General features: G+C 38.8%; 1 protein-coding gene across 1 annotated transcript; it reads left to right on the top strand.

Moving 5' to 3' along the window:
* Positions 1-351: 351 nt before the first annotated feature.
* On the top strand, positions 352-2,295 carry LOC126249298 (uncharacterized). Its single transcript, XM_049950951.1, has 4 exons — positions 352-386; positions 490-689; positions 877-1,577; positions 1,669-2,295. The coding sequence occupies exons 1-4, from the start codon at positions 352-354 to the stop codon at positions 2,293-2,295; spliced, it is 1,563 nt and encodes a 520-aa protein (XP_049806908.1).
* Positions 2,296-15,853: the final 13,558 nt, after the last annotated feature.

Here is a 15,853-nt window from a genome sequence, read left to right on the forward strand (position 1 = left end):
CAAATATCCCACCAAAGTGCACTAGACTACAGTAACATAACAGTACTGCCATCTAGCGAGAGTTTCATAAATGATTAGAGGACAAAGCACGCGAAATTTGATCTGTTACTTTACTTTTCTTGCTTGCTGATGCTGACTGCTTTTGTTGATACCGTATGATATTAGCAAGTTTCTTTTTCGGAGTGTATTTTACAAGATTTTAGTGAGTTTTACTTGCTTGTGAATATCTGCGACATACTGCGTGTGTGAAACCAGTGCAATATGAATTCAGTGTGCAATTTAATAGGTAAAAACTTGGAATATGGCCATAGGATGAAAGTGAAAGAACTTGGTGCACCCAGACCTGATCTAATGATCAATCAAGAACAGAAACAGTGCAAATCTAGGCAAGGATACAAACACAGTTTTAATAGAGCAATGTACGATCCAGCTGTGTGGTTGTGAAGTGAAAAATGCATTTTTCTGTTTCACCTGTCTTCTTACAAATAGTACTGATAGTGCCTGGACTGAAACTGGTATCACTGACTTAAAGAATTTTCAAGCAAAGGTGAAAAAACATAATTCCAGGGAAAAACACTTAAATGGTTTCATTGAGTTTTCAATGCTAGGGAAAGTGGACATTATGTGGCAATTAGACAGTGATTACCACCATAATATAAAGATATATAATGAAAATGTATCAAAAATCGGTATATTCTGGGTAAACTGATAGACTGTATTAAATTTTGCGGCAAATTCGAGGTTGCCTTAAGGGGCCATGACGAAACAGAAGATTCCAAAAACCCAGTAATTTTCCGAGGATTAGTCAGACTTATGAAGGAACTGGACTGTGTCTTGAAGCAGCACATTGAGAATCAGAAAACCGTGTTTTCTTAGGCCTATCAAAGACAATTCAAAATGAACTCCTGGAATCAATTTATGAGGTATGCCTCAATTTCATCAGGAGTGAACTGTCAAAGGCAAACTTTCTCGCAATAGAAGTTGATGAAACTACTGACAAAATAAATGAAAGATTTATTTCCTTTCTACGCCCAAAAAGTCACAGTGCAAACGATGTAACTGCAGCTGTTCTCTGCGAGCTAGAGAAAATGAATGTACATGAAACACCTGAAAAACTGATAGCTCAGTGTTACGACGGTGCTCCTGTTATGAGTGGCCATAAAAGTGGAGTTCAAACTAGAATTAGAGAAATGTACAGGAATACTCACTTTATTCACTGTTATGCCCATCAGTTAAATTTAATTGTTGAACGTTGTGTGATGGGCAATAAACAAGTGTGGATCTTCTTTAGCAGCTTGGAAGGAATTTCCACCTCTTTTTCCCGGTCTTCTAGCCGTACAGCCATTCTTGACAAAGTAGTGAAGAAGCGTATTCCTACCTGTCCTCAGTCCGTCAGATGGAATTTTAAATCACGGGGCGTAACTACTGTGTACAAACACCAAAAGGAAATTGTTGAGTGCCTAGAAAGAAATATTGATGATGATGCCAGTGATTATAAGACAATAAACAAGGCCACGGGACTGAAGGGTTTCCTGCAAGACGCAGATTTTCTCTTCTGGTTAAATTCTTTTAATACAGTCATGCCTCATTGTGACATTCTCTTTAATCAACTGCACCAGAGGAATATTGATGCAGTGAAAACTGTTGAATATGTATCGCACTTTGCAGATTCTGTCCAGCAAATTAGGGCGATCACTGGGAACAGGTAGACCAACTGCAAAACGGGGACGTTTCACAGAATCAAGAATAGTGTGTGCACCAAACGTTTGCGACCTCATCACAACTCAGATCAGAGAACGATTCAGTTTCAATGATCACTTATCGATTGCACAGCTGTTTGATCCATTGTTGTTTGCAGAACATCAAACTATTTTTCCGGATAAAGAGCTTAAAACAGCTGTTAATTTGTTCAATTTACAGTCTTCAGATCTACGTCATAAGCTGAACATGTTGTACGGCCAAAAAGATTTTATGAAGGCGTCAGGTGCTTTGACCTTGTTGAACTTTCTTTACGATAACAATCTGGCTAAAGCTTTTCCTGAAAGTGTAAAACTTCTGCAAATAATAGTAACCTTCACTATGACGACCGGAGAGGCAGAACGCTGCTTCTCTATGTTAAAGCGAGTGAAAACATTAATGCGCAACACTATGAATGAGGACAGACTTAGTGCGCTTGCAATGTGTTCCCTAGAAAAAGAATTACTGAATCGGCCAAATTTCAATGAAATGGTCATAGACCATTTTGCTGCGCAGAAGGGGAGACGAGCTGACTTTGTCTATAAACAAATGAAATGAGGTAAGCAAAAGTGCATTCACAATTGATAAGAGGTAATTTATTTATATTAAGTTCTACTTAGCCTATTAAGTGAAGTGAGTAAAAAAGGGTAGTGTCATGTTTAGCCACTCATAAACGTGATGACATTTTCTGAAACGAATCACTTTTGGTACCGGTACAGTGTGTTGCGCTACAGTGTCACATTTTGTGTACTTTAGCAAAACAAACCATACTAAAAATGACGTATTTTGGAGAGATCTTTAGTGCGCTATTTCACATAAATGCATATTTTCATAATACACAATAAATACGAACTGTTCGCTTCTCAAACATGTGAATTATTGCACGGATTGCTCATGCCACCCAATCACAGCACAAGACCTGTGACGTCACCAAAACATCACAGTATCGTCATGCGAACTCGTAAACTTTGAGCTTCTGTGGTAAACCACAATAAACGCCTTAAGTTTAGAACTGAAAACACCAAAAATATTAAGCAGCCGTGAAGTTAACATTCATCGCATTAAAGATCTCTCCGAAACGCGTCTTTGCATATGATTTGCTGCGAAGTGTCAGAAAATGTAATGATGACGTATAAAAACACTAACCAAAGATTTTAACTCAAAGTTAGCTTCTAATGATATTTAATACCTGATTATAAAAGATACAGCATGTAAAATTATGGGTAGTGAGTGATCTGCCCACCCCGCTCCCCCTGAATTCGTAGTTGTTTATGTCAGATTAATCTGTAGTGTAACCCGAGGTCTATGTTGGCTCCGATCGATAAATGCCGCAGCCTTTCCCAGTATAGAAACCACGAGCTGCGCTTTTTATAGACGTATGTCCTTTGTCCATCACCCCTATTGTTCGCTGCCTCATACTGATTCCTGCAAGAATGAGGAGTGCATCTGCATTGAATGATCATTAATTGTGATCATGATGCATATACATGTATGAGTGGTGTCCATTCTTTCAGAAGTGTCCTAAAGAATAGACATCACACATATAAATATACTTAATTTGTTTTTTTTTTCATCCCAAATTCCCAACTTGTTGCACACCACAGAAATAGTGTCCCCTGCCCATTAACCTCATTGCTCACAGACTTATGCTGATTTGCACAAGAGTTTGGATAAAGAGTGTATCTGCACTGAATGATCAGTAATTACCCTCAAGGCACATATATTTACTTGTGTGGTTTCTGTCCAAAAGAACAGATGCTACACACATAGATTTGTACCTAGAGCATTTTTGTTAATGTTTTTTCCTCTCACTGCCTCTGCAATACATTAAAAATTTGATGCCTTGTTAAAATAATCATAACAAGAGAGAGGAAATTATGTGAAGCAGTACAATATTTGTGGTGCATATAATTTGCTGATTAAGAAGATGATGATGGAGCAGATGTGGAAGTATTGTACTTAATTTTTGGTGTTATGCTTGCTCATGTGAGATAAAATTTAATTTAATGATTAGGCGGTACATTATATGACACAAACAAGGAGAGAGGGTGAGATGCAAAGGTGGAATGTCATGTAGTGTGTGTGTGTGTGTGTGTGTGTGTGTGTGTGTGAGAGAGAGAGAGAGAGAGAGAGAATACTAAATGGAACAAATCTGCAAAATTCAGAGGCAGATACTTTTGAACATGACACCGTTTTTATACAATTATAGTGATTGGCTGCTTCATATTATTTAACTGATTAAGAAGATGATGATGGCACAGATGTGGAAATACTGTACTTAATTTTTGGTGTTATGCTTGCACATGTGAGATGATATTTAATTTAACGATTAGGCAGTACATTATATGACACAAACAAGGAGAGAGGTGAGATTCAGAGGTGAAATGTCATGTAGTGTGTGTGTGTGTGTGTGTGTGTGAGAGAGAGAGAGAGAGATAGAGAGAGAGAATACTGAATGGAACAAATTTGCACAATTCAGAGGCAAATACTTTTGAACATGACACCTTTTTTATACAATTCTAGTGATTGGCTGCTTCATATTAATACCTGCCAAAATACTACATGTGACTGGCTGGAGTGATGAGAGATGTGGGAGAGAGAGGAGGTAGAAACCACTTGCATTTTTTAGAATTACCAAACGCCACCATCTTGCATTTTTAAAAATTTAAACAATTTTCGTTTTTCTTAGTTCCCACCCTCAACATCTTGCATTTTTTAAAATTACCAACCACCACCATCTTGCATTTTAAAAAATTTAAACAATCTTGCATTTTTTTAAAATTTCCCACTGGCACCATCTTGGAATTTTTGGCAACTGCAGTGCTGACTAGCAGCAGTTTCGCCCACTGTGACATAAATGCTACCATAGATATACTACTTTCATTGTTTTATCATCATACTTACTGGCAGAAACACATGTTTCCACAGTCTATCCAGAAGATGAAACTGTGTGAACTGGAAAGTGAAAATTGGAACAGTTGGCTGGCTGAGCAAAGGTGACAGCTGAACTGTCTCAGCTCATTTACAAAATATTGTTTGACTGAGAAAACTTCCAACAATGAAGAGTGGACTATTAGCTTGAACGAGTGCTCTTTTAGACTCATGATGACACATGGCAGACAGATGGTGCATCTAATTAAATTTATTTTAATTTTGTGGGAATACTTCTATGCAGCAGATCAAAAGTCATCTCAGTTTTTAAATATTCCAATTTTGTATGCTGTCTGTAAATCAGAGAGAATCAAATTATAGTATTTATTTCTGTTATTGGCTTACATAAATTTAACTCATAAATTTGAGAATTAAGAAAATTTGTATTTTCTTTATTAGGTTGAACAGTCAATGGTAGTACCTATACAGCAAGCATCACAGGAGGAGGAAGTTCTGCAAAACAAACACCTTAATAATTCCCAGGTAATTAAGAACTCAACATATGATCTCTGAACATATTACTGTAGTAGTACTGGGAAGTTTAACAGCTACAGCTGCAATTTGGAAGAGCTGGAACACTGTGCAGTTTTTTCACATGAACTGTCTAAGCACATATGTAAATAGTAGCTAGCTATGCAAACTTTAACCACTGTAGAGTGTAATTTCATGATCAACATTTAGAAAGTTGTAACAGTCACCTACACTTTACAGTGTAACTATGACTGTGGCAAACACAAGGGCAACTTTTACAAGCAGTAATACTTTTTAAAACATCAGAAATAATGCTGAAACTGGTAAACTACAACTGTTTTAGGAGGTTTAGATAGTTGTATCTTATCTACAATTGAAATCTAGGAAACTGCATGGCTGCACTCACAAGAGCGATGCTCCAATCCAACATGTCAAAACATGCCCTGAAACTTTTCAAACAGAAAGAATACAATGAAAGGCAGACACCTCCAAAATTATTGTACTTATTAAAAAAATGTTGAAAACTGCCAAATTCATACATCCTCAGGTGCCTGGATAATTGTGCAACCCCACCGAAGCTGTAGCAGACTGCGCATGCACAACATGGCAGGCACAAATCCCTTGTTGACGGTGCATCAGTAAACAGAAAACACTACTCAGAGTGATCATAATTTTTATAGTGAGTTTCATTTTTCATTGACAGTTTCTCTGAAACAAAATGAAACTCTCAGAACTGTGAAAGAAAATCTGTCCCAAACATTCACTTTACAGGGTGACCACAAAGTGCTGGTACACCCCATTGAAAACCAGCATAAAAAACTAAAATTTAATCACAAATTAATTCTTCCAGCAAACCATTGGCCATCTCCAATCAGTATAACTACTAGACACATGACCAGTACTCCTACATACAGAACAAACAGCTGCTACAGCTCTGGTACATGGAAACTTGCAAAATGAACACCTCATTTGTACTAAATTTTCATGTCCACCATTACCTCTAAACAAATATGAGTCCACAGGTTCCTGTGGCTTCACAAAAGTAAATCCAGATATCATGCACCCTAGCTCACACAACTAACTCTGACAATGAGAGCAAACATTAAAAATAATAATATAAATAAAATTTAGACTCACCACACCACTTTGTGCTGATCTAGTACCACCGAAGCTACATCAAGTGCCACTGCCTCACTCACCACTCACCAAACCCAACTCACTCACCAAAACATAGTGTTGGACATGGACGAACACTTTCTGACACAATATATTATTTGGAAAGCAAAATGACCACTTCAGACACCAAATTGTTACAATCCCCAGACCTCAGAGGGTATAACATGTCAGAATGACTGAGAGGTACAGTTTGGGAAAAAAGGGGGACTCTGCTGAATTATGTAGAGAAACACTAGCAAGTGTATCACTGACTTTATTGCATCGAAGGTACACAGCGGGCCTTCTGCTGATCCCAGCAATGGGGCTACATGGCACACATGCATGGATCAGTGCCAATACCAATGGCAGAGTTTTCTGGGTTGGGTACTGGCTGCCTAGCCTTGCAGACATAGTGCTCCTACACACACCATGGCTAAGTGGCCATTGCACATGTTGACTTTACCAGCAGCCTGGGTCATTGCTAGCTGCTCCCTCAAGTGCAACTCATGGACCCAATGCAGAGCACCGAATGAAAACAAACAGCTGACCACTGTTGTTGCAGTGAGCCCTAGCATCACCAGCCATCCACCCAGGGCAGCTTGGTCAGTGAATGCAGACAGCCTGACAGCTTTGCACCCAGGAGGCCATGAGTTCATACCCCTTCATTGCCCCTGCGGATGGCAGTTTGCAGTCTGCCAGACGATGTCACCCAGAAAGCAGAGGCTAGGAACCTGCTCGCTCCTCATGCTGGTGCAGCTTCAAGGTGTGGCCCGCCCCATCACAGCTGTGGCATGTCCATGCAGCGGAGGTTGATGGTAGTTTCAGTGGACTGGTTAGCCACCAATATTCATCACCAGAAGGTCATAGTAGTTGGCCTGTAACTTAAACAACTATCATTCTCTCTGGTTCTAGACAGAGACAGAATGCCAACACAACTGCCCCCTCTGATCCTCAGGGCTTGCTTATTTATAAGTCTTTTCCCTATGCCTCTGACATAGTTCCTCTGGAGGGGACAACTGGAGTGCTCTTTAATAATTGCAACATCAGCTTTTGTCAGTTCACTTAAGCCCCTACACACAGGTCACTAGGTGCTGTTGTAACTACAATGTATGGGGTCTTGACAGCATGTCTGTGCCCTGCACTGTCCTGATTACTACACACTTGTATACAGTGCCTTTCAGCTCATGCCTTCTCACCTGTGAGTGGTGTTGTAATCCACCCTCACAGAATTGTTTGCTAAATACCAAAATTGCTTGCATCTACCATTAAATTTGACAATCAGTCTCTTAACTACTACCTTCCAGCCATAGCTGTGTAATATTTACAGGTACTTCCCAAATCCATGACTGTACTTATTTGTGGCACAGTATAACAGGTTACATCACAGATGGATATAGACTAGATGTGGCTACTAGGGTTTCAGAGTAGTATGTGTGTCATGCAAAATGAGCTTTTTAAAGATTGGACAATGAGTTGCCTGCTGAATACAGAGAGAGAGGCTTTGAGAGGAGAATTTTTATCCTTGCAGGTCAGAAACAGAAAATGACAATATGATTTCAGTAAACTGCAGGAATATCCATGGTAATGCCCAGAATTATTATTGTTTACTAAAAGTAATAATGTCCCAATATTATTAGGAACAGAAAGCTGGCTCAAACCAAAGGTGAATAACAATAACTTCTGAATTCAAATTAGAATCAAAATGGTAGGCTAGATGCCAATATTGATTCCTGTAAAGAACCCTATAATACGTGTGAAGTTATGACAGAATCTGAATGTGAAATAATCTGAATATCAGTAAGCGTCAAAGATGGGTCAAACTTTGTGATCAGATGCTCTAATAGACCATCTGCCTCAGGAGTCATAATGGCAGAATATTCCACAGAAAAGTTGGGAAATATTGTAAGTTCCTGAATCATGACTTTTTAATGGGGGTCTATGACTTCAGGTTTCCAGCTATGTTATGGGAGAGTCATGGAGTCAAAATTAGTGCCAGAGACAGGGGTTTGTGTGGGATCATTTTGAATGTCTTAGCTGAAAAATACTCTGAACAGATAGACAGATGACCTGTAAGGGTAATATCTTGGAATTCAAAGTAACTAACAGAAGCAAGCATTTCAAATCAATTAATGTTGAGGATGGCATTAGTGATCATAAGGCTGTTATAACATCATTGCATAAAGGTGTTACAAGAAATGTTAAGAAAGCTAAGAAAATACAACATCAAGTGTGATCCACCTTTTGCATCAGTACCCCATTCTGCTAACAGGTGCATCAGCATAATACACAGTTAAAATGGTGGGGAATGTGCTTGCTGTATGCTTTGGTTTCATGAAAGAAACTCTGCAACAACTGTTTGGTGTAAATTAATGAAGATGACTGAGATGGGATGGTTTATCACCAGCAAGATGGTGCACCACCTCACTTCCTCACAGAAGTTCGAGGTTTCCTTGATAATCGCTTCCCAGGTCGATGGATTGGCCATAAAGGGCCAATTGCATGGCCACATCACTCCCAAAACTTGACACCACTGGATTTCTTTCTCCCCTACCAAACCATTTAGCAGACCTGAAAAATCAAATCTATGATGCCATTGCCTGAGTTATGTCCAATTTGCTGCAATGACATCAGAAAGAAACTAATTAGTGCTGGGACGTTTGCTGGATCACGAATGGTAGTCATATCGAATGAAAATGACACTTGATGGTTTTATGTGAAACTTGGAGTTATTTGCTACAAAATGACACAGCTACTGGTCTGGTAAGTTATCTTAATAAATTTCTTTATCATTCCAAAGTTTTAAAGTCCTTTCTGACTCAGCCTGTATTTGAGCATACTATAACAATGAAGAGTATCAAGTGATTGGAAAAATTCACATGTCATTCCCACTTTCAAGGAGGATAATTAAACTTGTGCATAAAATTTTAGACCTACATTGCTGATGTCAATGTGTAGGAAGATTATGAACTCTGAAACTCTGTTCTGTGGAGATGCACCATGATGTTTCTGGACACCTCACACAATGGCAGTCACATTGATACCATCTTCCTTGACTTCCAGAAGGAATTCATCAAAGTTCCACACTGTCATTTAGTTAACAAAATAAGACATTAATGGACCAGATTTGTGACTGCATTCAGAAATTTCAAAGAGATAGAACTTACTATATCATTCTTAATGGGATGAAACTGAGAAATGTAATGGTAATTTTTGAAGTAGCCCAAGGAATGTTATGTGGCCATTACTGTGAACACTGTACATTACTGATACATCAGCTTATCATAAGCTCTATGAGGCTTCTTGCGGATGATGCTGTTGTCTACAAGAAATCTACAATGGCAGATGACTGCAGCAAAATACAGAGAGACCTGTAGAGGATGGATGACTGGTGCTGTAGACTCTGCGCATAAATAAATCTAATACAATGTGTGTAAGTAGGCAAAAAGATCTATTACTGATTGATTATGTTATTGAAAATGGTGTGACTGAAAGTGGAATGCTCACATAAAACAAATTGCAAGAAAAGCTGATGCCAGGCTGAGATTCAGTGGAGAATATTAAGAACATGTAATTTATCCATGGAAAAAAGGGCTTACAAAACTCTGACTGTTCAGCCTGGGACACTTACCAAGCAGTATTAACAGAAAGAAAGAGACAGAGAGCAGCTCCAACAAAGTGCAGCATATTTCATCATGAGATCATTTAAAATGCATGAGGGCCTTACAGAGGGGCTTAACAGTGCAAAATATTACAAGAGAAGTCTTGTGTATCATGCAGAAGATTATGGTGAAAATTTAAGTGTGTACATTTAAATAAGAGATGGACAATATATTACTTTTTTCCACATATTTGTTGCAAAATGGCAACAATGTACACTTCACAGAAAGAAGAGCTCATATGGAAATTTACTAACATTCATTCTCCCCATGTACAACATGCAAATAGAACAGAAAAAGGAGAAAATTATAGTGGTAATAACCTTCAACACAGACCATCAAGAGGCATGCAGAGTATACATGTAGAAGTAGATGTAGATGTAGATGTAGATGTAGGAGGACAACATCTCTGGTCTTCATGTTCTCTGGTGATGAATTCAAAAAATGGTTCAAATGGCTCTGAGCCCTATGGGACTCAACATCTGAGGTCATCAGTCCCCTAGAACTTAGAACTACTTAAACCTAACTAACCTAAGGACATCACACACATCCATGCCCGAGGCAGGATTCGAACCTGCGACCATAGCGGTCATGTGGTTCCAGACTGAAGCGCCTAGAACTGCTCGGCCACTCGAGCCGGCAGTGATGAATTCACTAGAATATTTGAAAGCTGTTGTTTCTAGAATCCTGGTGGAAATGTTGACTGACATTGTGCCAGTGGTGTGGAAGTCTTCGAAATCTTAATTGCTACAGCCACATTAGTGTATCCCAAATTGAAAGGCATGTTCCAACTCAAAATTCAGGAATGAAATAGAGAGGAGGACATGAAGAGCTGTAGAAAATGAGTTCTAACATAGAAAAAAGCACGTTTCGAGATCCATGTACAAATAACAAATTTTGTTTCTCTAGGTGTGTGGATTACATGGCAAAAGTTATGGCCAATCTGTTTGTTACACATTATAAATCTGGGTTGTGAATTTTCAAGACTTGGTAAGAGATACTAGGAAATTCAGCACTGAATGATGAGTGAGGCAAGGAAAATCCATATCAATAAAATTATTCTCATTTCCTCAAAAAATTAAAAATAAATAAATAAATAAATGTTGAGATGCTGCTGCAGACGTGATATCTTTGCTTGATAGAGGACTGAATTTAGTTTCATAATACGTCATAATTAATGTGCTGCATCGAATGAAGTGAGACAATGGAGAAAATCTGAAAGTGCTCATCCACCCTTCTCTTCCACAAGACTACAAATGCTTAATAATATCAAGATCTGGTGACTGTGGTGGCTGGGGGAGATGGAAAAATTCATCCTTGTGCTCCCAAAACCAATCCTGGGTTATCCAAGCTGTGTGAACAGGAGCACTATCATCTTGGATCACAGCATCACCAATGGAGAACAAACACTGCACCACAGGATGGGCCTGAACAGCTAAAATGGTCACATAAACCTTCACAGTAATGCAACCTTGCAGAGTAATGATGGGGCCCACGGAGCACCACAATATGGCTGCCCAAATCATCATCAAACTCCTTCCATATTTCACTCTTGGGGCACAAACTTGGTCAGAAGTTGGAAACAGTGTAAAACAAAACTCATCCAACCAAATAACTTCCTTCCATTGCTTTATATTATAGTGTAGGTTTCATGGATTTGGCAGCACACTATCCTGTTATGAGCAAATGAATCACTGACGAGTGTGTTTGGAATTCCAGCTCGCCCTGACATTCCCTGCTTATGGTGCTCCCTTCATGTTTTGTTGGTGCTGACATGGTTCGCATGTGTAGTATTTAGTTCTGCAGTGAAGTTTGCGACTGTTGTTCTCTTATTTTTTGTCACAATCCTCTTCAATCACAATTTGTTACAATCACTTGACACCCTCTATTGCCCACTTTGTGACTTAGTCAATTATTTTTTCCACTTTCCCTATATGGGCCATAAATCTTCAATATGGTTCCTCTTGAATCACCAAACACTTCAGCTCCCTTGGTTACAGAAAATCCTATCACATGTGCACCAGCAATTTGGCCATGTTGAAATTCACTCAGCTAATGCACTCACAGCTACACAGAACACTAATTTATTGAAATGAAACACTTTTTGCACATGAATTATAAGCTGAGAATAATTTTTGAATAATATATATTTTAGTAACAATGAAACAGTTCCTTGTTTATTAACTATAGTTGTTACAATAAAGTGAAGTGACGTAATCCCGCAGATTTTCCTGGTGTCTTATATGATTATGCTCTTCACGGGTATGTTGCCAGATATGATCGTCTTCAGTACACGATATTTCGGCGATCCATCTGGTTGCCATCTTCAGGTGCAATCTCTGAGACACAATCACGTTGGAACTGAATGAACATCAGAAACGGTGGGTCTTTTATACCGCAGGTCCAGGCCATTGCACCTGCATAGGAAGCAGGAGAGCTGCCCCCTGCAAAGCGCAGAATTGCAGTGCCGCCGGCCATAGAAACTGGCGAAAGTGGTAATTCACAAATTAAACAGGAAGTTTCTTATCATCTTCATTGTGCACCGCCACCACAGAGTAATATTTCTTCCAGTGAAAGGAGGCCATATGGTCATTGAGGGAAGATAAGGATCTTTTAGTTCTTCCTGCTGATAAGGATAGTGCCATTGTTCTTTTGACTCGGGAAGTTTATTTGGTGAAAATGGCCTGTTTATTGGATGATTCTATTTACCGTAAACTTCGGAGTAATCCTACGGACCAGATAAAGTGAAAGACCGTTTCTCTTATTAAGAAGAGCTCACTGCCAAAGGACACAATCAAATAACTTCATCCAGGAGCGGCAGTACCACCCAGCTTGTATGGTTTACCGAAGGTGCATAAACCTGGAATTCTTCTTCAACCTATCATCAGTAATTTGGGCAGTCCCACTTATAATTTAGCTAAATATCTTGCTTCTATCCTCAGCCTTTATGCTGAGAAATGTGAACATCATTTATCAAACTCAACTGATTTTATTCAATGGTTGAAGTCTTTGTGCACTTCAACTTCTGACCTTTTAGTTAGTTTTGATGTGGTTTCTCCTTTTACCCAGCTACCTTGGGAAGAGTCCCTGTTGTTAATTGGTCAACTTTTGGATGATAAAACTACTGAGCCGCGTTGCCATGTGTTGACATTGACATATTTTTTATTTAATGAGGTATTTTTTGAACAAACTGATGATGTGGCTATGTGGAGTCCTCTTTCCCCTATTGTCGCCAATCTTTTTATGGAAGATTTTGTAGATATCGCACTCAGGAGATACATGGATGATATTTTCATTGTTTGGCCACATGGAATGCAAGCTCTTAATTAGCTTTTAGATCATTTTAACTGTCTTCATCCATGCATCAAATTTTCTATGGAAATTGAAAAAGATGGCAAATTACCTTTTTTGGATGTTTTAGTTCAAATGTTCAAATGTGTGTGAGTTCTGAAGGGACCAAACTGCAGAGGTCATCGGTCCCTAGACTTACACACTACTGAAACTAACTTATGCTAAGAACAACACACGCACCCATGCCCGAGGGAGGACTCGAACCTCTGGTAGGAGTGGCTGCGCAGGATGTTTTAGTGCACAAGAAAGAAGATGGTACCTTGGGGCATGGTGTATATTAGAAGCCCACATATACGGACCGCTAATTTCATTCTAAGAGCTGCCATTTACCACATCAGCGCATGGGAGTTCTATGTACATTGGTCAAGAGAGCTGATGCCATTTCTGATTCAGAAAATTTGACACAGGAACTGGATCATCTTAAGACTGTCTTCAAGCTCAATGGATATACCGATCAACAAATTAATTGTACTTTTCAGTTTGGACCATTACGTGAACCAATTTCTAGATTTCTCAGGAAACATGATATGAAAAGCGTTTTTTTTTTTTTTTTTTTTTTTTTTTTTTTTTTTTTTTTTTTTTTTTTTTTTTTTTTCCAAGACTAGAGCCCTGTTGGACTCTGTTAAAGATGAGGATTGAGAGAGCCTGGAGTTTATAAAGTTCCCCGTCATTGTGGAAAGGCCTATATTGGACAGGCTATTTGCACTGTTCATAACCAATGTGCAGAACATCAGCATCACATACATTTTCTGCAGCCTGAAAAATCTGCCGCACTGAACATTGTCTCAATGAAGGGCATAACAGGTCATTTAAAGAGATGCAAATTGTTGCTCCGGCTTCTCGTTACTGGGATTGTCTGCTCAAGGAATTCATTGAAATAAGATTATCCAATGACATTATTAATAGAGACAGAGGTTTTCCTTTAAGCAAGATATGGAACCCTATTTTATCTGATATAAAACAACAACAGTCCGGTTTTCGACCCGCTACATTTTAATTTGCGATTTATCACTTTCGCCAGTATGTACCGCCAGCAGTGCTGCAATTCTTCGTTTGCAGGGGGCAGCTCTTCCTCTTTTTATGCAGGCACATTGGCCTGGACCCAGCGTATAAGTGAGCTGCCATTTCTGATGTTCATTCAGTTCCGGCGTGATTGTGTCTCAGTGATTGCACCTGAAGATGGCAGCCAGATGGATCGCTGAAATATCGTGTACTGAAGATGATCATATCCGGGAGCATACCTGTGAAGAGCATAATCACAAAATGAAGTGACATTTTTTAAAAGAAGAAAATACCATTTGACTGTGTATTTATATATTTACCTTACGTACCTTCCATATTTTGACTTTTATGCCATTATCAAGCACGGTGCTAAAAGTTATTAGACCATTATTAAGCCATACTTTTTAAGGCCTTGTTCATCTGCTTTGGACTGTCTTAAGATATGACTTAATAATGGTCTAATAACTTTTAACATTGTATTTGATAGTAGCATAACAGCTGAAATATGGACTGTCTCAAGATATGACTTAACAATGGTCTAATAACTTTTAACATTGTATTTGATAGTAGCATAAAAGCTGAAATACTCAGTCAAATGGCAGTTTACTCTTTTAAAAAGTATTGCATGACTGTGGCTCTATGTCATCAAAAACTTTTTACTGAAGTGACATTTGAATGATGAAATGAACATTTTCCTTGCATCAAGCACATCTGGTAACAGAAAACTTAATGCTTTTAGACACATCACAGTAATTAAATGTTTTATTTAGACAGAAGTGAGGTGGAGTAAGAAATGGTCCTGGCCATTGCTCTGCTTATTGTGCTGCATACCGAGTATAATTATAGCAACTAGTAAGAGGTGCTGATGCAAACTGATAATGCCAAGATGACTGAAAGTTATGAATACTTTTGTGATAAACCTGAAATGTCACACAGCTGCTGGACACTATATTGTCCTACAATTTCCTTAAAATACTTTTGACAGTAAAAAAACTTCTTTGAGATATTGTTATGTTCAGGCCAAGGGTCCAGCAAAAGCAATGAATTAATGTCTGAAACTGGTTAGAAACCATCTTGAATAAAATGTTAAAAATTATTCTTTCCTATTTTTAAAGATTTTGATATGTCAATTATTCTTTCCTATTTTTAAAGATTTTGATATGTCAGTTATAAGACTGTCCACAGCTCGTGGTCTTGGGGTAGCATTCTCGCTTCCAGCGCACGAGGTCCCAGGTTCGATTCCCGGCGGGGCTAGGGATTTTCTCTGCCTCGAGATGACTGGGTGTTTTTGTGTCATCTTCATCATTCATCCCCTTTACGGTAAGAGGAAGGCAATGGCAAACCACCTCTGCTAGGACCTTGCCTAGTCGGCGGTACGTGTCTCCCACATCGTCCCCTACGCTCCTCGGAGTATGGGACCTCATCATCATCATCAATATTTTTGCCACTAAACAGTCCTTTTTTTTAAAAATGTTTGGTCCTAATAAGCCTTGAGGTCCCCAAAGACAGATATAAAGTTGTGGGAAAACACTAATCTACTCATGCTTACC

The sequence above is a fragment of the Schistocerca nitens genome, chromosome 3 (assembly GCF_023898315.1).
Source record: "Schistocerca nitens isolate TAMUIC-IGC-003100 chromosome 3, iqSchNite1.1, whole genome shotgun sequence".
Lineage (NCBI taxonomy): Eukaryota > Metazoa > Arthropoda > Insecta > Orthoptera > Acrididae > Schistocerca > Schistocerca nitens.